Below are 25,005 nucleotides of genomic sequence, written 5' to 3' on the forward strand. Positions count from 1 at the left end.
TTTATAAGTAAGTCTTCATACAGTAGTAAAGCTTCAAACTTAACATCTTCTATATGCCTCCATTTTGAAATTTTAGCAGCTGTTAAGAGGTTTAACACAGGGCTGCTGCCGTGTTAATTTAACACAAGTATTAACTTTTTCTTAGAGTTAACAACCCTCGACGAGACGACCATTTTGTTAAATTATGTGTTAAGTCTCCTTAACAGCATTCTTAACACTTAACATCCGTTGAAGAAACTGCACCTTGGTGCCACAGAATGTCACCAATATAACATAGTGTTCTTACAATGAAACAAATGCAGTAATGCTTATAAATTAATAAATACATACAGTGTTCTTACAGTGAAATAAATAATGCTTATAATACACTAATAAATACATAACCTCTAATTTGGCATAAATATAGCCATAATTTCAAAATTTGTTCCTTTACATGGGGTTAGGATGTTGTAAAGTTACAAGAGAGCTGCATGTCCTTGGGAGTCAGTTATGGCTGTTGTTTCCAATTACTGCTTTCAGCCGTGTAGCAGCATCAACACAGCTAAGCTGCTCTTCCAAATTCCAAAAGACTGCTACCCCCCTCGCCCCCCATGATGAACCATTCCTTAGTCTGGTCTCTCAACAGATACCCCTCTGATATGGTTGCACTGATAGTTCGGCTTCTGCTTCTTCGGGAGATGCAAGCCTCCCCACCGTGGCAGGGCTGCATGGTTCACAGGAGAGGATGTTATTACTATTAAATGCAAATAATACATACAGTACCTTCTCTCATTTTGTTCATTTACTACATTGGTATGGGAGTTTTTTTAAATTTATTAATAATTCTGATTTTTGCTGTAACATTTTTTCAATCAATCGATCAATCAATCAATCAATCAATCAATCAGTCAATCAGTCAATCAATCAATCACTACTGATCTGCATTTAGAGCACTCGCCCAGATGGCAGATTCCCTATCTGTTGCTTTCCTAGCCTTTTCTTAAATCATTGCAAAGAAATTGGAAATTTATCGAACACCTCCCTTGGTAAGTTATTCCAATCCCTAACTTCCTGTCCTATAAACAAATATTTGCCCCAATTTGTCCTCTTGAATTGCAACTTTATATTGTGATCTTTCCTACTTTTAAAGACACCACTCAAACTTATTCGCCTACTGATGTCATTCCATGTCATCTATCCACTGACAGCTTGGAACGTACCACTTATAACTTAAAATCCAATAAAGGTATTTTATTAGTCCACCTATTCAATACTATCTGCTTCTTCGAGACATGCAAGCCTCCGCACCACGGCAGGGCTGCACGGTTCACAGGGGAGGAAGTTATTACCATTAAATGCAAATAATACATACTGTACCTTGGACAGTATTGAATAGGTGGACTAATAAAATACCTTTATTGGATTTTAAGTTTAACAACTTTCAATACGGAACAATCATGACGTTTATAACATGTAACATACCACTTAGTCGAGCAGCTCGTCTCCTTTCTACCAAGTCTTCCTGGGCCAAACTTTGCAATGTTTTCGTAATGCTACTCTTTTATATGGTTTCTATGGTTCATGGTGTGGGTTACTGTAGTCATATCCTAGTTTGTGAGCCATGGGCAACAGCTGAGTGGCCTAGTAAGTGGTCCTGAGAGTCGGGATACCAGTAGCTACGGAATGGGAGTGGGCATCTTGGACATATTCTCAGTCATGGCCATCCTTGTGCTCAGGCGGCTTGGGCTATAAAATCCACTGTGGTCCCTAACCCGTTAGAGGAGAGATCTTCACTTGGACTATGTGTAAGTAGGGTAGCATCCTGCTTCGTGAATTTACCAAGCTCACAACATTTCAAGCAAGCCTTGGACCTATGGGAGTAACGGAGTCCCACTCCCATTTGACAGGCGAGGGACTCCCTTGAAACAACTTGGTGAGCAAAATGGAATTCAATTGGGAGCTATCGATATTAATGGGGCTTACGGAAGAAAGAAAGAAAGTAGAACTAGCTGAGTCAGCAAAGAGGATGCATCTGGGTGTGCTAGGATTAAGTGATATTCGGGTAACGGGAGATAAAGAGGAAGAGCTAGGAGAGTATAAAGTGTACATGACGGTTGTTAAAAAGGGAAGGGCAGAGTCTAAGGTAGGGCTGTTCATCAGGAATACTATTGCACGCAACATAGTTTCTGTTAGGTAGGTAAACGAGCGAATGCTGTGGGTTGATTTGGCAGTTGGAGGAATTAGGAAGAGAATTGTCTCAGTGTATTCACCATGTGAGGGTGCAGATGAGGATGAAATTGACAAGTTTTATGAAGCATTAAGTGACATCGTAGTCAGGGTCAACAGCAAGGATTTCAATGCGAGAGTTGGAAATAGAACGGAAGGATATGAAAGGATGATTGTTAACTGTAGGGAAGATATGGAAGCTAATGGGAATGGGAAGTGTTTGCTGGACTTTTGTGCTAGTATGGGTTTAACAGTTACGAATACATTCTTCAAGCATAAGGCTATTCACCGCTACACATGGGAGGCTAGGGGTGCCAGATCCATAATAGACTATATCTTAACCGACTTCAAATTCAGGAAATCTGTTAGGAATGTACGGGTTTTTCGGGGATTTTTCGATGAGACAGACCACTATCTGATCAGTAGTGAACTAAGTGTCTCTAGGCCTAGGATAGAGAAAGTGAAATCTGTCTGTAAACAAATAAGGGTAGAAAATCTCCAGGGCAAGGAAATTAGGCAGAAGTACATGGATATAATTAGTAGGAAGTTCCGGACAGTGGACAGTTAGCAGGTTCAGGATATAGAAAGAGAATGGGTGGCATACAGGGATGCTGTAGTAGCAACAGCAAGGGAATGCCTAGGAACATCTGTGTGTAAAGATGGGAAAAATTGAACATCTTGGTGGAATGATAAAGTGAGAGCAGCTTGTAAACGTATAAAGAAGGCTTATCAGAAATGGCTCCAAATTAGGGCTGATGCAGACAGGGAATTGTACATAGATGAAAAAAACACAGTGAAACGAATGGTTGCTGAATCCAAAAAGAAGTCATGGGAAGATTTTGGTAATAACCTGGAAAGGCTAGGTTAAGCAGCAGGGAAACCTTTCTGGACAGTAATAAGGAATCTTAGGAAGGGAGAGGAAAAAAGGAAGGGAACGTAAAAGGTAATCTTTGTGGTGGTGTCGTGAACAATGGAGCTCAAGGGGAGGAGGAAAGTGATGTTCGTGAAATTATGCTTGAGGAAGTGGAAATGATGGTAAATAGGTTCCATTGTCATAAAGCAGCAGGAATAGATGAAATTAGACCTGAAATGGTGAAGTATAGTGGAGGCAGGGATGAAATGGCTTCATAGAATAATAAGATTAGCATGGAGTATTGGTAAGGTACCTTTAGATTGGACAAAAGCAGTAATTGCACCTATCTATAAACAAGGGAACAGGAAGGATTGCAACAACTATGGAGGTATCTCATTGATTAGTGTACCAGGCAAAGTATTCATTAGCATCTTGGAAGGGACGATGCGATTAGTCGTTGAGAGGAAGTTGGATGAAAACCAGTGTGGTTTCAAACCACAGGATCAAATTTTCAGTATACGCCAGGTAATTGAAAATTGCTACGAGAGGAATGGACAGCTGTGTTTATGTGTCGTAGATCTAGGGAAAGCATATGACAGGGTACCGAGGGAAAAGTTGTTCACCATACTGATTGACTGTGGGATTAAGGGTAGATTATTAAAATTAATCGAAGACATCTATGTTGACAATTGGACTGCAGTGTGAATTGATGGTAGAATGAGTTCCTGGTTCAGGGTACTTACAGGAGTTAGACAAGGCTGTAATCTTTCATCTTTGTTGTTCGTAGTTTACATGGATAATCTGCTGAAAGGTATAAAGTGGCAGGGAGGGATTCAGTTAGGTGTAAATGTAGTAAGCAGTCTGGCCTATGCTGACGACTTGGTCTTAATGGCAGATTGTGCCGAAAGCCTGCAGTCTAATATCTTGCAATTTGAAAATAGGTGCAATGAGTATGGTATTAAAATTAGTCATTTGAAGACTAAATTGATGTCACTAGGTAAGAAATTTGAGAGAATTGAATGTCAGATTGGTGATACAAAGCTGCAACAGGTAGATAATTTCAAGTATTTAGGATGTGTGTTTTTCCAGGATTATAATATAGTAAGTGAGATTGAATCGAGGTGTAGAAAAGCTAATGCAGTGAGCTCGCAGTTGCGATCAACAGTATTCTGTAAGAAGGAAGTCAGCTCCTGGACCAAATTATCTTTACATCAGTCTGTTTTAAGACCAACTTTGCTTTACGGGAGCGAATGGTGGGTGGACTCAGGATCTCTTATTCATAAATTAGAAGTAACAGACATGAAAGCAGCGAGAATGATTGCTGGTACAAACAGGTGGGAACAATGGCAGGAGGGTACTCGGAATGAGGTGATAAAGGCTAAGTTAGGAATGACCTGAATGGATGGAGCTGCACGCATAAACCGGCTCTGATGATGGGGTCATGTAAGGCGAATGGAGGAGGAGAGCTTACCTAGGAGAATAATGGACTCAGTTATGGGGGTAAGATAAGTAGAGGGAGACCAAGACGATGCTGGTTAGACTCAGTTTCTAACGGTTTAAAGATAAATGGTATAGAACTAAATGAGGCCACAGCACTAGTTGCAAATAGAGGATCGTGGAGTAATTTGGTAAATTCACAGAGGCTTGCAGACTGAATGCTGAAAGGCTTACTGGTCTATGATGATTATGTATGTTTGAATGTATGTACTTTTTTGTCGGAAATCACCCAGAACAAATTGAGCTGCTTTTCTTTGGACTTTTTCCAGTTCTTGAATCAAGTAATCCTGGTGAGGGACCCATACACTGGAACCATACTCTAGTTGGGTTCTTACCAGAGACTTATGTGCTCTCTCCTTTACATCCTTACTACAATCCCTGAAAACCCTCATAACCATGTGCAGAGATCTATGCCCTTTATTTACAATCATATTTATGTGATTACCCCAATAAAGGTGTTTCCTCATATTAACACCTAGGTACTTACAATAATCCCAAAAAGGAACTTTCACCCCATCAACACCGTAATGAAAACTGAGTGGACTTTTCCTATTTGTGAAACTCACAACCTGACATTTAACGCCGTTTATCATCATACCATTGCCTACAGTCCATCTCACAATATTATCAAGGTCATTTTGCAGTTGCTCACAATCTTGTAACTTATGTATTACTCTGTACAGAATAACATCATCCGCAAAAAAACCTTATCTCTGATTCCACTTCTTTACACATATCATTGATATATATAAGAAAACATAAAGGTGCAATAATATTGCCTTGAGAAGTTCCTCTCTTAATTATTACAGGAACAGATAAAGCTTCACGTACTCTAATTCTCTGAGTTCTATTTTCCATTTTGGCTATATTATAAAAGGTAATAATTTCTCTTTAATGATCTTCAGCCGAAAGGGGAATATATATATCTGTATTAATGAATAAAAAAAGAAAGCCTTTTTATGGGTCCCTGGGTGCAAGGAATCCTATCTTATGGCATTTATGGTAAAGGTAGGTTTTTAAAAAATGTTGAAGGAAAATTTATCCTTATTTCTAGCGATTGTAAGGTCCAGGCAATTTAAGGAATTATTGGCTTCTGTCTGTTTCATGAATTTTATAAATGGTCTATGGAAATAAGAAAATTTAACAGTGAACCTCCATCAGTGTATTGCTGGTCTAAAACAACACAAGGATCATCAACGTATCTGCATTTGAATTTAATTATTTTGTTTAGTTTTCCAGTTTAGCATATAAATCTCTGCCAGGTTTCCTGATGTGGGTGATTCCATGGATAAACTTTTGTAGCTCTTAAATTAACATTCTAGTTCTGCTGTTAGATCGACAGAATGTTAAGCTACTTATAGACTATATTTAAATTGCCTTCTGTTACGTGGTGTTTGATGCTTTCATGAATGATTCAGGTTTGGTGTAATTTTGAACTAGTCGTGTAAAATTCCCCGTTTCATTATTTTGACATGTATTTTTAATGAAAAAAAAAAGACATTTTGAAATTTTAAGCACACCTACTTAGACTCAACAAAAAATATAATAGGTTTATTTTTAACTAATATCTCTATCTATGATTATTACCTGAAGAAAGGCCAAAAGAGTCGGAAACATGTACTAATAATAATTGTTTATGTACGATGGCAAGTCAGTAACTATCTGCAATTTCGCTCTAATTGTCTTTAGGTTGGCTCTATGGCATTGTGTGTTCTCCAGCTGCTAGATGGCACCATTGTATATGTCTGTGGTAGGTTTCAGTATTACAGGATCAGCACAGCTTGCGCTGTTGCGATGTAAAAATGGCCGCACCACTCTTTGTTTGCGCCAAAGAAGAACAGCGTTCCGTAATCTGTTTTTTGTAGTCTGAGGGTGTACCAGGAGCAGAAATTCATAGAAGACTTTCAGCACAATACAGGTACAATGTTTTGCCACAATGCTGAAACCTACCACAGACGTAGAAAATGGTGCCATCCAGTGGCTGGTGAGCACATAACGCCATTGAGACGACCTAAAGACAATTAGAGCAAAATTGCAGATACTTATTGACTTGCCTACGTAAATTGTATTGAATATGTGGATTTGACTTGTATAATTTCATTACAGATTACAGTTGTTTGTCAGTATGGAATGGATCATGAAGTTGATTACTAGGGAAAAGACTTTTAGGGACTAGTAGTTGAGAATGCAAACGTATTTGAACAAGGGTGAAATATCATCTAGCCTGCACAATGGTTCTGCAGTGAGATTTGCAAAATATTAGTTCATCTGAACTGTCAGAACACCTAAAATATACACAAATCAACTACATAACTGCAGAGTGGCTAGATGATACTTGAGCATTATTCAAATATGTTTGCATTCTAACCTACTAGTGCCTAACCTTTTCCCTATTTATCACATGCAAATTTCCATGTGACTTCCTTTTATTTTGATAATGCTGGATTACAACTCAAGATATGTTTTTTATATCAGCAAGTTAGCGCTCTCATTTATTTAGACATATCATTATGCATTATGTAATAAGTATTTTTTTTTCCAGGTGACAATATGATAGTGCCAGAAATGCCAGGATTAGGACAGAGGGAAAGATTTGAGGTAGGGCACTTAGTTCATCCTTCAGTGTTATTCAAACTTAGAGTTATACGCATACTGCCTAAGTATTCCTCAGGTTGATCAGAACTAGAGATCCGCTGTATAGGTTCTTTATGTTCTTTGACGACATTGTTACATATTCCAGGCTTTCTTTTTCTATCGTGATTTTGGCTGTGAAAACCAAGGCTATTTAGATTTACCTACTAGTTTAAACAGTAGTGTTCTGTATATAATTTACTGAACATAATTGCATTAAGACATTTGGTGAGATTGATTACAGAAAGATTATAGAGCAAAGAGATGGTGTTCAATTACATGCAGAACACTGTGTGACCTTCACAAGTTCTCATAAGCTCTTGTGGCTTACCTATGGTTTATGTAATGAAAGTTTTCATTATTTGCATTTATCATTTTGTGACTAAGGAATATATCAAACTTGCTGCTGTTTCCTGATGGATGCATTATTTTTGCATTGTCTCTTGGCTTAGGCCATTACAAAATTCAGTCTTCACTGAAGGCTCAGAGTAATCTATTGCTTTGACAGTATGGAAGCTGCTGAGATATGCGTGATGATGAGTAATGACTTGGGACTGGATTTTTATGTAATTACATACTTTTTGTGCATGTTTTTAACACAAGTTACAATGTTTATTATTCATCTTGTATATCCCTAAGCATTAAAACCTAATCTTATTCACATAAAAACAAATATTTTCACAAATTCTTAATGTAAACACGTATTTAAAGGAAATCCATAATTAGTGCATAAATCGGCAATAAAATAAAATGCTTCTGTTTTATAAAATGATGCTCGTGTACTCATTTTACGATTACGGTATTGTTCTTAACAGTGTATCTTACATGATATTTCTGAATATTGTAGCTTCTTTATGGACTTCCCTCCGGAAGTTCGAAGACTTCCCGGTCACTGACTAAATCTATCTTAGCTAGCATTCTAACTCGCTCGTGTTAGTCAGCCAGCTCTGGTTTTGTTTATAAAATGTCAGCTAAAGGCAATCACAGAGAAATAAGGTGAGAGGGAATACCCTAAATTAAACTGTGTCTTGGGGGCTGGGAAGATATTCCCAGTGGGATTGTGTCACTCCTAAGAGTAAGGTTAGTTGTTCGGGTCCACATATCATTCCCATGGTTGTGTGAATTTGTCTGAATTTCTAAGAGAGAAGAAATATTTCCTTCAGTGCCTGCTGCTCTTCCTTTTTATTGAAACAGTATTATAATTTCATGTGGCTATTTTCAGCCGAGTGCAGCCCTTGTTAGGCAGACCCTCCAAAGAGGGTTGGCGGCATCTGCCATGTGTAGGTAACTGCATGTTGTTGTAGTGGAGGATAGTGTTATGTGTGGTGTGTGAGTTGCAGGGATGTTGGGGACAGCACAAACAACCAGCCCCCAAGCCACTGGAAATAACCAGTGAAGGTTAAAATTCCAGACCCGGCCGGGAATTGAACCCAGGACCCTCTGAACCGAAGGCCAGTACGCTGACCATTCAGCCAACGAGTCGGAATTGAAACAGTTATTCACCGTAAATGAGTGTGTGACATGCAAAACAATCCCAAAAGTGAAGTTGAGTACAAGACCGCATCTTCAACAATACATAGAGGAATTTAAAATCATTTTCACTACCGATGGTAAAGTATTATTTTGCCAACCATGTGGTAAAACAGTAAGTGCAGATCAACTTGACCCAGCATTTGTCTGGAAATGAACACATTGCAGCTTGTTCACGCATGCGCTCACCACAATTACTAATAGATACTTATAAATCTGATTCTTGATCCTGTATTGGCTTGGCTGAATTAAGGTCAAAGGATTTTTCCCACCTTCAAATACTTATATTATTTTTATAGCTAGTTTGTGTGCGTATACAAACATGTGTTAGCTTAAGTTCTAACTAAACATTACAAGAACATGTTTCATTCCATTTTTTAACATGTTCAGCTTAAGAAAACTTTTATTAAGTACAAATATTGACACATAAGATAATGAGAACATTCAAGGTGATAATGAAGTTAAAATGTTCTTCCGTAGAGAATTAAAACACTGAACACGTCATTGCTCGTATTGACAATATAGTTCATTGTGGCATTTCAATTTCAGCCACTACTGATCTGTATTTAGGGCAGTCGCCCAGGTGGCAGATTCCCTATCTGTTGTTTTCCTAGCCTTTTTTTAAATGATCGCAAAGAAATTGGAAATTTATTGAACATCTTCCTTGGTAAGTTATTCCAATTCCTAACTCCCCTTCCTACAAAACGAATACTTGCTCCAATTTGTCCTCTTGAATTTGAACTTTATCTTCATATTGTGATCTTTCCTACTTTTAAAGACACCACTCAAACTTATTCATCTACTGATGTCATTCCATGCCATCTCTCCACTGACAGCTCGGAACATACCACTTATTGGAATAATAACAATAAGTTAATTTATTAATTTGACCACCTAATTAATACAATCCACGGCCGCTTCCTTCCAACTCCTAGGCCTTTCCTATCCCATCGTCGACATAAGACCTATCTGTGTCGGTACGACGTAAAGCCCCTAGCAAAAAAAAAAAAAAAAAATACAATGAGTCTTGTCTTTGTTGATTTACAATGACATGTTATCTAAAATGGTACATGTTTCGCCTTGTATATAGGCATCATCAGCCATTGCCTTAACCTTGAAATAAAATCAGGCACCTGATTTACATATAAATAAAATAAAACTAATTTTTAAAAAGCCTTGGAGAGACTTGAACTAAAATTAACATATGGTAAAGGACTTGTACAGTGTTGGTTTTAAAGATATTGCAATGAGTGAGGAGTTTACAATTGGTAAAAGTATTTGCAATATTGACATTAGAAAGCTACTATTATAATTGAAATGAACAAAGCAACAGTCTGTTATAAACAAATGGTAAGATTGCTATAAAATTAGACAGTGACGAAAATGATGATCAAAATCGTATTTATTCAAAAATTAATGTTGAATAAAATAATGTTGAAGGATGGTCAAGTGACTTGTAATTATTTGTTTACATGAGATAGAAGTCAAAAGTCAATGGCATATGGTGAAGTTGTGGTTCACTTTGATGAAAAAATACGAAGTTGTAGTTGAAGGTTGATGAACGATGTTAAAATTGGACCTCTATGGACCATCTCAGTTTGATGCGATGCTAAAACGTTGTTAAGAATATGGGTTTATTGACATTCTAGTTGAAGAGGCAATGTGACAGTTGAATCTGTAAAAGGAAACCAGAAGTGTGGTGTTAATTGTGTGAAAAAATCATAATAAAATGTTTAAGTGGAAATCTTGTACACTTACCATTTGACGATGGTGAGGGTAACTTGTTCCGTTATGAGCTAAAACTTATGGACGACTGTTGACTTCCTAATACGAGTGTTATAGCTGTGGGTTTGTGTTGGAGGGGGATCTGTTTGCGAAGGCGTGACTATGGGCTTGTTTGTAGTACTTGGAGGGGAGCTACTATTGGTGGGAGAGAAAGAGAAAAGTGTAACCTTGTATTTTAAGGTTAAGGCAATGGCTGATGATGCCTATATACAAGGCGAAACATGTACCATTTTAGGTAACATGTCAATGTAAATCAACAAAGGCAACACTTATTGTATTGATTAGGTGGTCAAATTAAAAACTTATTGTTATTATTCCAATCAAATATAATCAATACGGATCAAAAATGATATTTATCACATGTAACATACCACTTAATCGAGCAGGTCATCTCCTTTCTCTCAAGTCTTCCTAGCCCAAACTTTAATGCTACTCTTTTTTTTGGTAGTCGCCCAGAACAAATCGAGCTGCTTTTCTTTGGATTTTTTCCTGTTTTTGAATCAAGTAATCCTGGTGAGGGTCAAATACACTGGAACAATACTCTAGTTGGGGTCTTACCAGAGACTTATATGCCCTCTCCTTTACATCCTTACTACAACCCCTAAATACCCTCATAACCATGTGCAGAGATCTGTACCCTTTATTAACAATCATATTTATGTGATTATCCCAATGAAGATCTTTTCTTACACTGACTGACAGAGCAAATGCAACACCAAGAAGGAGAGGTTCGAAAGGGATAAAAGTTGGGGAAAAAACAGAGACGGCACGGACGAATAATTGATGTTTATTTCAAACCGATATGCAGGTTACACAATGCGCACGGCATCGACTCAGTAGGATGTAGGACCACCGCGAGCGGCGATGCACGCAGAAACACGTCGAGGTACAGAGTCAATAAGAGTGCGGATGGTGTCCTGAGGGATGGTTCTCCATTCTCTGTCAACCATTTGCCACAGTTGGTCGTCCGTACGAGGCTGGGGCAGAGTTTGCAAACGGCGTCCAATGAGATCCCACACGTGTTCGATTGGTGAGAGATCCGGAGAGTACGCTGGCCACGGAAGCATCTGTACACCTCGTAGAGCCTGTTGGGAGATGCAAGCAGTGTGTGGGCGGGCATTATCCTGCTGAAACAGAGCATTGGGCAGCCCCTGAAGGTACGGGAGTGCCACCGGCCGCAGCACATGCTGCACGTAGCGGTGGGCATTTAACGTGCCTTGAATACGCACTAGAGGTGACGTGGAATCATACGCAATAGCGCCCCAAACCATGATGCCGCGTTGTCTAGCGGTAGGGCGCTCCACAGTTACTGCCGGATTTGACCTTTCTCCACGCCGACGCCACACTCGTCTGCGGTGACTATCACTGACAGAACAGAAGCGTGACTCATCGGAGAACACAACGTTCCGCCATTCCCTCATCCAAGTCGCTCTAGCCCGGCACCATGCCAGGCGTGCACGTCTATGCTGTGGAGTCAAGGGTAGTCTTCTGAGCAGACGCCGGGAGTGCAGGCCTCCTTCAACCAATCGACGGGAAATTGTTCTGGTCGATATTGGAACAGCCAGGGTGTCTTGCACATGCTGAAGAATGGCGGTTGACGTGGCGTGCGGGGCTGCCACCGCTTGGCGGCGGATGCGCCGATCCTCGCGTGCTGACGTCACTCGGGCTGCGCCTGGACCCCTCGCACGTGCCACATGTCCCTGCGCCAACCATCTTCGCCACAGGCGCTGCACCGTGGACACATCCCTATGGGTATCGGCTGCGATTTGACGAAGCGACCAACCTGCCCTTCTCAGCCCGATCACCATACCCCTCGTAAAGTCGTCTGTCTGCTGGAAATGCCTCCGTTGACGGTGGCCTGGCATTCTTAGCTATACACGTGTCCTGTGGCACACGACAACACGTTCTACAATGACTGTCGGCTGAGAAATCACGGTACGAAGTGGGCCATTCGCCAACGCCGTGTCCCATTTATCGATCGCTACGTGCGCAGCACAGCTGCGCATTTCACATCATGAGCATACCTCAGTGACGTCAGTCTACCCTGCAATTGGCATAAAGTTCTGACCACTCCTTCTTGGTGTTGCATTTGCTCTGTCAGTCGGTGTATATTAACACCTAGGTACTTACAATGATCCCCAAAAAGGAACTTTCACCCCATCACGCAGTAATTAAATCTGAGAGGACTTTTCCTATTTGTAAAACTCACAACCTGACTTTTAACGCCGTTTATCAACATACCATTGCCTACTGAGCATCTCACAACGTTATCGAAGTTATTTTACAGTTGCTCTCAATCTTGTATTACTCTGTACAGAATAACATCATCTGCAAACAGCCTTATCTCTGATTCCACTTCTTTACACATGTTGTTAATATATATATATATATATATAAGAAAACATAAAGGACCAATAATACTGCCTTGAGGAATTCCCTTCTTAATTATTACAGGGTCAGATAAAGCTTCACCTACTCTAATTCTCTGAGTTCTTTTTTCTAGAAATATAGCAACCCATTCAGTCACTCTTTTTTCTAGTCCAATAGCACTCATTATTGCCAGTAGTCTCCCATGATATACCCTATCAAATGCCATAGATAGGTCAATCGCAATACAATCCATTTGACCTCCTGAATCCAGGATATCTGCTATATCTTGCTGGAATCCTACAAGTAGAGCTTCAGTGGAATAACCCTTCCTAAACCCAAATTGCTTTCTGTCAAACCAGTCATTAATTTTGCAAGCATTATATTAATGGGAAAGAATGCTTTCCTGAAGCTTACATGCAATGCATGTCAAACTGACTGGCCTGTAATTTTCAGCTTTATGTCTATCACCCTTTCCTTTATACACAGGGGCTACTATAGCAACTCTCCATTCATTTGGTAAAGCTCCTTTAACCAAACAATCATCAAATAAGTATTTCAGATATGGTACTATATCCCAACCCATTGCCTTTAGTAGATCCACAGAAATCTTATCAATTCCAGCTGCTTTTCTAGTTTTCAACTTTTGTATCTTACTGTAAATGTCATTGTTATCATAGGTAAATTTTAATACTTTAGTATTACTCGCCTCCCCTATCTGGGCATTATCCTTGTAACCAACAATCTTTACATACTGCTGACTGAATACTTCTGCCTTTTGAAGATCCTCGCATACACCCCCCCCCCCCCTTGTCCATTAATGATTCCTAGAATGTCCTTCTTGGAACCTGTTTCTGTCTTAAAGTACTGTACCAGGAAAAGTTTGTGGGTTTAAGGCATGAGAAGAATCTCAGGTAGTGGAAGTTGATTTTGGAGCCGGTACAGGGCGAATAATAGATGGTTATACCTTTTCCAAACAATTTATTAATAATGTTAAATGATTCATCACCCTGCAATATCAATATAGGACTCAGATATTTTGTTGAAAATACCAACTAGGAAGTGTATCAGTAGGGTAGAACATGTGGAAAGAAAACTTGGAGAAGTAGGTGAGCTAGAGAGTGAACAAAAATCATTATCACAGAAGGTGAGAGAATCGGGAGAAAAATTGGAATAGTTAAGAAAGTTTCAATAAAAGGCTGAGGAAACAGTGGAAGAAAAATTTCTGAGTTGCCAGAGAGTATTCCAGCAAGAAGTGCGTGATAGTAGAAATGTACGTGAGATAATTGTAACGAACGGTTTAACCACTAGGAATCATGACATACCTAAGTTTTCTGGGAAAGAATTCAATTCGATGGAATTTACGAGAGTAGTAGAGAAGAAATTTGCTGTTCAATTAAGAGACAATATTATTAGCTGGGAAACTGTATTGGAGATCTTATCTAATGCTTTCGTAGGAGACACTCAGTCTTGGTTTCAAGTATATAAAAGTTCGATGTCTAGTCTAACTGAATTTAAGGAGAAATTCATAGCTAAATTTTGGAGTGAAGGTGTTCAGAGTAGAGAGAGAGAGAGAGAGAGTATTGTTTGCCAGGTATAATTCTAACAAGGGTGTTAGAATGACAGAATATTTTTTGGCTCATGATTTGGTGTGGAGAAATTTAGAATGTATTGGACCTGAGGCTGATATCGTTAGACTTATGGCAAAGCACTGTCCTGATAGAATAAGAGAAGCCGTTTGTATGCAAAGAGTGGAGACGATTGAGGAAATGGAAATTTTGTTAGAATAGGAATGTGGAAGGAAGGGGTAACCAATCTAATAATCAGGACAGGCCTATGAATAATTGTAACTACAGAAGAGAATATCAGGAGAGACCTAATAATAATTTCCACAGGGTGAGAAATTATCAAAATAGTTCGGAACATTTCGGGACTGGGAGGCGTGTATATGGGGAAATCAACCAGAAACTGGGAGGCGGGAGAGTACAGGCCATAATGATGAAGCTACAGGTAATAGGCGACGGGGGAGGCCGACTGAGGTGTGTAACCAACAAGTCGTAACCGAACCAAGTAATTTAAACGTGCAATGGGCTGTATAAACAGGACACTGAGACAGTTCAGAAATGGTGAGTTCACGTATAAGGCCACGAACCTGCTACGCCAGCATAGCAGGGGGAGAGGTGATACTCCCACGTGGCACATCCCAGGTGGCGGATAGGGGGGTCCTAACTGGCTTGCCGGCGGACTTGAGGGAAATAAATTACCACTTGCGGACCAAACACACTACCTCCTGCGGGTGGGGGATGCACATGTACAATACACCCGCGGTATGCCCTGCCTGTCGTAAGAGGCGACAAAAGGGGCGACCTAGGTGCAGACATGGTTGCGGATTGGTATAATGTGTCGGACCTCCTGTGTGTGGGAGAGGTTGAATACATCCACAGGTAATCCCTGCCTGTCATAGAAGGCGTCTAAAAGGGACATGTGGCCACCACTCTGAAAAGTGGTGGCAAAAGGGGCTCTGGTTAAGACGCAGCAGGTCGTTATGCTACTTAGGATCCAGAACGGGTAAAAAAAAAAATAGTGAATAAATAAATGCAATGTAAATATTAATGTTATACCAGTTTTATAGTATCATTTGAAGCAATTCCACATACTGTATATCAGTTGACTATATTTGTAAGTAGTACAGGAGATATTATAATTAGAATTTTGTAAACAATATAAATTTATTAAGGATGAGCTGTGTGTTTAATAGAAAACATTGTTAGCGTAAATTGTATAATATTGTATTATAGGAAAAATTTTCTTCTCTTGTTAATTTAATATTTAGTGCTTGACAATAATGTATTTTAGTGTACCATTTGCCACCGAGGTAGACACCTCATTTGCAAATAAAGAGATTTTGATTTGATTTGATTTTGGTCCCTGTAACCCGATGTATGTATACATATATACAAAAAAAAATAAAAAAAATAATTGTGCTAAGGCAAGATCCCAATATATCGACAACACCAAGTAGATTGAAATAATAACATTAAGTTATTTATTAGACCACCTAATCAATACAAAATCGTCTTGGATGATTTACATAAATTTGTTAGCTAATAGTGGGACATGTTTCGCCTTCTCTGAAGGCATCATCAGCCATAGTCTTAACCTTAAATTAAAAATAAGCGTCTAAATAACATGTAGTGATGAAATGAATTTTAAAATCTTGAAGAGATTTGAAGTAAAATAACATTAAAAATAACAATGATGGTTTGAAAATACAATGTGATGAGATACAATAGTGGAAGTATTAACAAAATTAACCTTAGAAGGCTGCTAAAATAAGTACAATGGAATAAAACAACAGATTGTTATACAACAAGTAGTAAGATTGCATAAAAGTAAAGTTGATAGTAATGGCGGTTATAATTAGACGATGGCGAAAAATCTTATGTAATCAAAGTAAAGAGGAGAGAGTAAAAGTCAAAGTTAGTCGAGAGATCCGAAGTTCATTATGATCTTGAAGATAAAGGATGAAAGTCAGATGCATATGGTGAAGTTGTAGAACACGTTGAGGATATGAAGTTGGTGAATAGAAGTTGAAGAACAGTTTCAAATAGGATCACTATGGACCATCTCAAAATTTGAAGTGATGTTCAAATGTTGTAAATTGTGAGTTTGTAGAATTCTAGTTGAAAAAGCATATACAAGTGGAATCTGTAAATGGAAGCAAGAAACGTAGAGTTAATTGTGTGAAAAGATATTTGAAAAATCTTGAAGTAGAATCGTATGCACTTACCACTTGACGGTGACAAAGATAGCTTGTAATATTATGAGTAAGAAGTATTTGCAACAGTAGACTTCTTGCTACGTGTGTTATAACTGAAGTTTTGTGTTGGAGGGGGATCTGTTTGCGTTGACGTAACTATTAGAGGGGGGCTGCTATTGGTGGGAGGGAAGGAAGAGAGTGTATTACTGCGCGTGTTGTAACGGTGTAAGGCTATTGGAGGGAGCGATGTTCCGGTGGGTGTGGCTATGGGTTTATTGGTTGTATTTGAATTAGAGGTACTAGCGGTGGGGGGAAGGGAGGGGGGTATATTAGCTGTAGGGGAGGTGGGAACTCTAATTGATGTGAGGTTGAAGATTTTTAAGAATTTGTTGGTGAGGGAAGTTGATTCTCGTAATAAAATAAGAATCTGTTCATACAAGGGGCTTTTTTTATCAATAGTGTCATTTAGATTTTTATCTTTATTAAAATGTTGGTCGAGGAAAATAAATAAGTTTTCATATTCTGTCATGAGTTTGCTTTTATCAACTCTTTTTAGGATATGGAGGTCTTGTTCTATTGTGGTGAATTTATGCCCGGTGTCCCTCATATGGTTGGCCATTGCGGAGAATTTGTTGTGTTTTTGGGCATTGTAATGCTCGGCGTATCTGGTAGAGAAGCTGCGGCCAGTTTGGCCAACATAAGAAAAATTACATGTAGAGCATTTCAATCTGTATATTCCTGATCCAGAGTAACTATTGTCTGTGATGTTGATAGAGTTGTGATTGAAGAATAAATTGCGATTAGTGTTTTTTGTTGTGTAGGCTATTTTTATTTCGTGCTTCATTAATGAATTGGTTATCGGGTAAATGCTATGGTTAGTGAACGTGAATTTAGCGTATTTTGGTTTGACGGGTTTTAATGGAGTTAAATTGGTAGCTAGTTTTAGTTTGGTTTTATTGATGATTTTATCAATCATATTCGTGTTAAATCCATTGAATTTAGCTATTTCCTTGATGAATAGTAATTCTTTCTTTAAATTAGTAGAGGACATAGGGATCTTTAATGCTCTATATATTAAACTGTGATAAGTGGCTTTTTTATGTGAGTTGGGATGTAAAGAATCATTTTTTATGGTTGTTGGAGAAAAGGTGGGTTTTCTGTATATTTGGAAGTCGAATTTGTTCAATGCTCGTGTGATTTTGATATCTAAGAAGTTCAGAGAGTTATTGAACTCATCTTCTTTAGTGAATTTAATATTATTATCTAAGTTGTTGAGGAATGATAGTATGTTATTGCTGTTGTTGATTTGTTTATCAATGATAGCTATGGTATCATCAACATAGCGATGCCAAAGACAGAGTCCGTTGATGTTATTAATAATCTTACTATGTTCGAGATTATCTAAGTATATGTCGGCTAGTATTCCAGATAACGGGTCTCCCATCGCTAGACCTTCTTGTTTGTAAATTTTCTTATTGAAGGTAAAATAGTTGTTGTCTAAAACGAAATTAAGTAATTTTAACCATTCATCAATTTCGATTTTACTCAATGTGCTATGTTTCAACAGATTGTTTTTTATGATGTTAATAGTATTGTTGATAGGGATATTAGTATACATGTTGGTGATGTCAAAAGAACATAAAACGTGGTTTGGTTGTAGACTGAACTTATTTAGGGAATTACAGAGTTCGATCGAGTTCTTTATGGGGTTGGAGTTGTGAAATTTGAAGTGTTTTTTTAGGAATTTGTGTAGGAATTGAGAGGTTTTATAGGTAGGACTATTGATACTATTAATTATAGGTCGAATGGGGACATCTTTTTTATGAATTTTGGGCAGTGATCTGACTGTAGGTAATTTTGGGTTCATTACAGTTAATTTCTGATAATCTTGATCATTTAAAATGAAGTTAGAATTTTTCAGAAGGTTCTTTAAGTTACGCTGTATTTTGTTTGTAGGATCTTTGTTAATTAAGGTATAGGTATTGTCTGAAAAAAAGGTTTCAGTTTTATTGATGTAATCTTGTTTGTTCATTATTACTATGGTGTTGCCCTTATCTGCTTTTGTAATTACTACGTTGTTGCTATGGATTTTGGATTTCAGGTTTAGAATTTGTTTCGAGACATTGTGGTTATTATTAGATGTTATCTCATTAATCAAAGTTGGGAGTTTCTTTTTTACTTCATATCGTACGTCATTCTGTTTATCAATTGGGATTTGTTTATCGATATTAGTTTCGGTTTCAGCGATGGTAGTGATGATGTCTTCTGCCTTTTTGTGATTAGGCCAATTATGTTTGATGCCTTTATCTAATAGATTTAATTCTTGGTTAGAGAAGGTTGCATTAGATAGGTTGATTGTAGTGGGAATGTTAGTCAAATGGGAAGGGGACACTTTGTTGTTTGTATTTTGGTCAGGAGTTTTACATTTGTTTTCTTGAAGACTAAGTAATTTATGGTTTAGGGTTTTCTGTTTCTTGTCTAATACGTAAGATAGTTTGAGGTCAGTGTACCTTAAAAATGAGCTCCATTCAAGTGGGGGTAATTTCTGAGAGATGGTCAAATGAGTCCTATATAATTGTAAATTTAGTAAAGATTTCTTCTTGTATAATAGTTTAATTTCATTTTTCAACCATATGTTGTTTACTTTCTTTTGAGTGGCATTAGATTTTGAATAGGGATGACTTTTTCTTTGTAAAGATTTGAGAAATTTAGGTACCAACTCTAATTTCAAGCAATCTTTAAGAAACTTGATATCTCTAGAAATCTTGCCTATTTTAATTTTTAGGTTTAAGTACTTGTTAGGTTTTACTATTGCCTGGTTGGCATTGACATTACATGTAATAAATATCATTTTTGGTCCGTATTGATGATGTAGATTGAAATAATAACATTAAGTTATTTATTAGACCACCTAATCAATACAAAATCGTCTTGGATGATTTACATAAATTTGTTAGCTAATAGTGGGACATGTTTCGCCTTCTCTGAAGGCATCATCAGCCATAGTCTTAACCTTAAATTAAAAATAAGCGTCTAAATAACATGTAGTGATGAAATGAATTTTAAAATCTTGAAGAGATTTGAAGTAAAATAACATTAAAAATAACAATGATGGTTTGAAAATACAATGTGATGAGATACAATAGTGGAAGTATTAACAAAATTAACCTTAGAAGGCTGCTAAAATAAGTACAATGGAATAAAACAACAGATTGTTATACAACAAGTAGTAAGATTGCATAAAAGTAAAGTTGATAGTAATGGCGGTTATAATTAGACGATGGCGAAAAATCTTATGTAATCAAAGTAAAGAGGAGAGAGTAAAAGTCAAAGTTAGTCGAGAGATCCGAAGTTCATTATGATCTTGAAGATAAAGGATGAAAGTCAGATGCATATGGTGAAGTTGTAGAACACGTTGAGGATATGAAGTTGGTGAATAGAAGTTGAAGAACAGTTTCAAATAGGATCACTATGGACCATCTCAAAATTTGAAGTGATGTTCAAATGTTGTAAATTGTGAGTTTGTAGAATTCTAGTTGAAAAAGCATATACAAGTGGAATCTGTAAATGGAAGCAAGAAACGTAGAGTTAATTGTGTGAAAAGATATTTGAAAAATCTTGAAGTAGAATCGTATGCACTTACCACTTGACGGTGACAAAGATAGCTTGTAATATTATGAGTAAGAAGTATTTGCAACAGTAGACTTCTTGCTACGTGTGTTATAACTGAAGTTTTGTGTTGGAGGGGGATCTGTTTGCGTTGACGTAACTATTAGAGGGGGGCTGCTATTGGTGGGAGGGAAGGAAGAGAGTGTATTACTGCGCGTGTTGTAACGGTGTAAGGCTATTGGAGGGAGCGATGTTCCGGTGGGTGTGGCTATGGGTTTATTGGTTGTATTTGAATTAGAGGTACTAGCGGTGGGGGGAAGGGAGGGGGGTATATTAGCTGTAGGGGAGGTGGGAACTCTAATTGATGTGAGGTTGAAGATTTTTAAGAATTTGTTGGTGAGGGAAGTTGATTCTCGTAATAAAATAAGAATCTGTTCATACAAGGGGCTTTTTTTATCAATAGTGTCATTTAGATTTTTATCTTTATTAAAATGTTGGTCGAGGAAAATAAATAAGTTTTCATATTCTGTCATGAGTTTGCTTTTATCAACTCTTTTTAGGATATGGAGGTCTTGTTCTATTGTGGTGAATTTATGCCCGGTGTCCCTCATATGGTTGGCCATTGCGGAGAATTTGTTGTGTTTTTGGGCATTGTAATGCTCGGCGTATCTGGTAGAGAAGCTGCGGCCAGTTTGGCCAACATAAGAAAAATTACATGTAGAGCATTTCAATCTGTATATTCCTGATCCAGAGTAACTATTGTCTGTGATGTTGATAGAGTTGTGATTGAAGAATAAATTGCGATTAGTGTTTTTTGTTGTGTAGGCTATTTTTATTTCGTGCTTCATTAATGAATTGGTTATCGGGTAAATGCTATGGTTAGTGAACGTGAATTTAGCGTATTTTGGTTTGACGGGTTTTAATGGAGTTAAATTGGTAGCTAGTTTTAGTTTGGTTTTATTGATGATTTTATCAATCATATTCGTGTTAAATCCATTGAATTTAGCTATTTCCTTGATGAATAGTAATTCTTTCTTTAAATTAGTAGAGGACATAGGGATCTTTAATGCTCTATATATTAAACTGTGATAAGTGGCTTTTTTATGTGAGTTGGGATGTAAAGAATCATTTTTTATGGTTGTTGGAGAAAAGGTGGGTTTTCTGTATATTTGGAAGTCGAATTTGTTCAATGCTCGTGTGATTTTGATATCTAAGAAGTTCAGAGAGTTATTGAACTCATCTTCTTTAGTGAATTTAATATTATTATCTAAGTTGTTGAGGAATGATAGTATGTTATTGCTGTTGTTGATTTGTTTATCAATGATAGCTATGGTATCATCAACATAGCGATGCCAAAGACAGAGTCCGTTGATGTTATTAATAATCTTACTATGTTCGAGATTATCTAAGTATATGTCGGCTAGTATTCCAGATAACGGGTCTCCCATCGCTAGACCTTCTTGTTTGTAAATTTTCTTATTGAAGGTAAAATAGTTGTTGTCTAAAACGAAATTAAGTAATTTTAACCATTCATCAATTTCGATTTTACTCAATGTGCTATGTTTCAACAGATTGTTTTTTATGATGTTAATAGTATTGTTGATAGGGATATTAGTATACATGTTGGTGATGTCAAAAGAACATAAAACGTGGTTTGGTTGTAGACTGAACTTATTTAGGGAATTACAGAGTTCGATCGAGTTCTTTATGGGGTTGGAGTTGTGAAATTTGAAGTGTTTTTTTAGGAATTTGTGTAGGAATTGAGAGGTTTTATAGGTAGGACTATTGATACTATTAATTATAGGTCGAATGGGGACATCTTTTTTATGAATTTTGGGCAGTGATCTGACTGTAGGTAATTTTGGGTTCATTACAGTTAATTTCTGATAATCTTGATCATTTAAAATGAAGTTAGAATTTTTCAGAAGGTTCTTTAAGTTACGCTGTATTTTGTTTGTAGGATCTTTGTTAATTAAGGTATAGGTATTGTCTGAAAAAAAGGTTTCAGTTTTATTGATGTAATCTTGTTTGTTCATTATTACTATGGTGTTGCCCTTATCTGCTTTTGTAATTACTACGTTGTTGCTATGGATTTTGGATTTCAGGTTTAGAATTTGTTTCGAGACATTGTGGTTATTATTAGATGTTATCTCATTAATCAAAGTTGGGAGTTTCTTTTTTACTTCATATCGTACGTCATTCTGTTTATCAATTGGGATTTGTTTATCGATATTAGTTTCGGTTTCAGCGATGGTAGTGATGATGTCTTCTGCCTTTTTGTGATTAGGCCAATTATGTTTGATGCCTTTATCTAATAGATTTAATTCTTGGTTAGAGAAGGTTGCATTAGATAGGTTGATTGTAGTGGGAATGTTAGTCAAATGGGAAGGGGACACTTTGTTGTTTGTATTTTGGTCAGGAGTTTTACATTTGTTTTCTTGAAGACTAAGTAATTTATGGTTTAGGGTTTTCTGTTTCTTGTCTAATACGTAAGATAGTTTGAGGTCAGTGTACCTTAAAAATGAGCTCCATTCAAGTGGGGGTAATTTCTGAGAGATGGTCAAATGAGTCCTATATAATTGTAAATTTAGTAAAGATTTCTTCTTGTATAATAGTTTAATTTCATTTTTCAACCATATGTTGTTTACTTTCTTTTGAGTGGCATTAGATTTTGAATAGGGATGACTTTTTCTTTGTAAAGATTTGAGAAATTTAGGTACCAACTCTAATTTCAAGCAATCTTTAAGAAACTTGATATCTCTAGAAATCTTGCCTATTTTAATTTTTAGGTTTAAGTACTTGTTAGGTTTTACTATTGCCTGGTTGGCATTGACATTACATGTAATAAATATCATTTTTGGTCCGTATTGATGATGTAGATTGAAATAATAACATTAAGTTATTTATTAGACCACCTAATCAATACAAAATCGTCTTGGATGATTTACATAAATTTGTTAGCTAATAGTGGGACATGTTTCGCCTTCTCTGAAGGCATCATCAGCCATAGTCTTAACCTTAAATTAAAAATAAGCGTCTAAATAACATGTAGTGATGAAATGAATTTTAAAATCTTGAAGAGATTTGAAGTAAAATAACATTAAAAATAACAATGATGGTTTGAAAATACAATGTGATGAGATACAATAGTGGAAGTATTAACAAAATTAACCTTAGAAGGCTGCTAAAATAAGTACAATGGAATAAAACAACAGATTGTTATACAACAAGTAGTAAGATTGCATAAAAGTAAAGTTGATAGTAATGGCGGTTATAATTAGACGATGGCGAAAAATCTTATGTAATCAAAGTAAAGAGGAGAGAGTAAAAGTCAAAGTTAGTCGAGAGATCCGAAGTTCATTATGATCTTGAAGATAAAGGATGAAAGTCAGATGCATATGGTGAAGTTGTAGAACACGTTGAGGATATGAAGTTGGTGAATAGAAGTTGAAGAACAGTTTCAAATAGGATCACTATGGACCATCTCAAAATTTGAAGTGATGTTCAAATGTTGTAAATTGTGAGTTTGTAGAATTCTAGTTGAAAAAGCATATACAAGTGGAATCTGTAAATGGAAGCAAGAAACGTAGAGTTAATTGTGTGAAAAGATATTTGAAAAATCTTGAAGTAGAATCGTATGCACTTACCACTTGACGGTGACAAAGATAGCTTGTAATATTATGAGTAAGAAGTATTTGCAACAGTAGACTTCTTGCTACGTGTGTTATAACTGAAGTTTTGTGTTGGAGGGGGATCTGTTTGCGTTGACGTAACTATTAGAGGGGGGCTGCTATTGGTGGGAGGGAAGGAAGAGAGTGTATTACTGCGCGTGTTGTAACGGTGTAAGGCTATTGGAGGGAGCGATGTTCCGGTGGGTGTGGCTATGGGTTTATTGGTTGTATTTGAATTAGAGGTACTAGCGGTGGGGGGAAGGGAGGGGGGTATATTAGCTGTAGGGGAGGTGGGAACTCTAATTGATGTGAGGTTGAAGATTTTTAAGAATTTGTTGGTGAGGGAAGTTGATTCTCGTAATAAAATAAGAATCTGTTCATACAAGGGGCTTTTTTTTATCAATAGTGTCATTTAGATTTTTATCTTTATTAAAATGTTGGTCGAGGAAAATAAATAAGTTTTCATATTCTGTCATGAGTTTGCTTTTATCAACTCTTTTTAGGATATGGAGGTCTTGTTCTATTGTGGTGAATTTATGCCCGGTGTCCCTCATATGGTTGGCCATTGCGGAGAATTTGTTGTGTTTTTGGGCATTGTAATGCTCGGCGTATCTGGTAGAGAAGCTGCGGCCAGTTTGGCCAACATAAGAAAAATTACATGTAGAGCATTTCAATCTGTATATTCCTGATCCAGAGTAACTATTGTCTGTGATGTTGATAGAGTTGTGATTGAAGAATAAATTGCGATTAGTGTTTTTTGTTGTGTAGGCTATTTTTATTTCGTGCTTCATTAATGAATTGGTTATCGGGTAAATGCTATGGTTAGTGAACGTGAATTTAGCGTATTTTGGTTTGACGGGTTTTAATGGAGTTAAATTGGTAGCTAGTTTTAGTTTGGTTTTATTGATGATTTTATCAATCATATTCGTGTTAAATCCATTGAATTTAGCTATTTCCTTGATGAATAGTAATTCTTTCTTTAAATTAGTAGAGGACATAGGGATCTTTAATGCTCTATATATTAAACTGTGATAAGTGGCTTTTTTATGTGAGTTGGGATGTAAAGAATCATTTTTTATGGTTGTTGGAGAAAAGGT

At 37.1% G+C, this 25,005-nt stretch overlaps 1 protein-coding gene across 2 annotated transcripts in view; it reads left to right on the forward strand.

The window, feature by feature from the left end:
• Window positions 1-25,005, forward strand: part of LOC136864911 (endoplasmic reticulum metallopeptidase 1) — a 500,707-nt gene that overhangs the window by 98,911 nt on the left and 376,791 nt on the right. For both annotated transcript variants that reach the window (XM_067142320.2, XM_067142319.2), the window contains exon 3: window positions 7,098-7,153. In XM_067142320.2, the coding sequence (XP_066998421.2) occupies window positions 7,106-7,153 (48 nt within the window). In that variant the 5' untranslated portion in view covers window positions 7,098-7,105. The remainder of the gene's footprint in view (window positions 1-7,097; window positions 7,154-25,005) is intronic.

This window comes from Anabrus simplex, chromosome 2, assembly GCF_040414725.1.
Source record: "Anabrus simplex isolate iqAnaSimp1 chromosome 2, ASM4041472v1, whole genome shotgun sequence".
NCBI classification, from domain to species: Eukaryota; Metazoa; Arthropoda; class Insecta; order Orthoptera; family Tettigoniidae; genus Anabrus; species Anabrus simplex.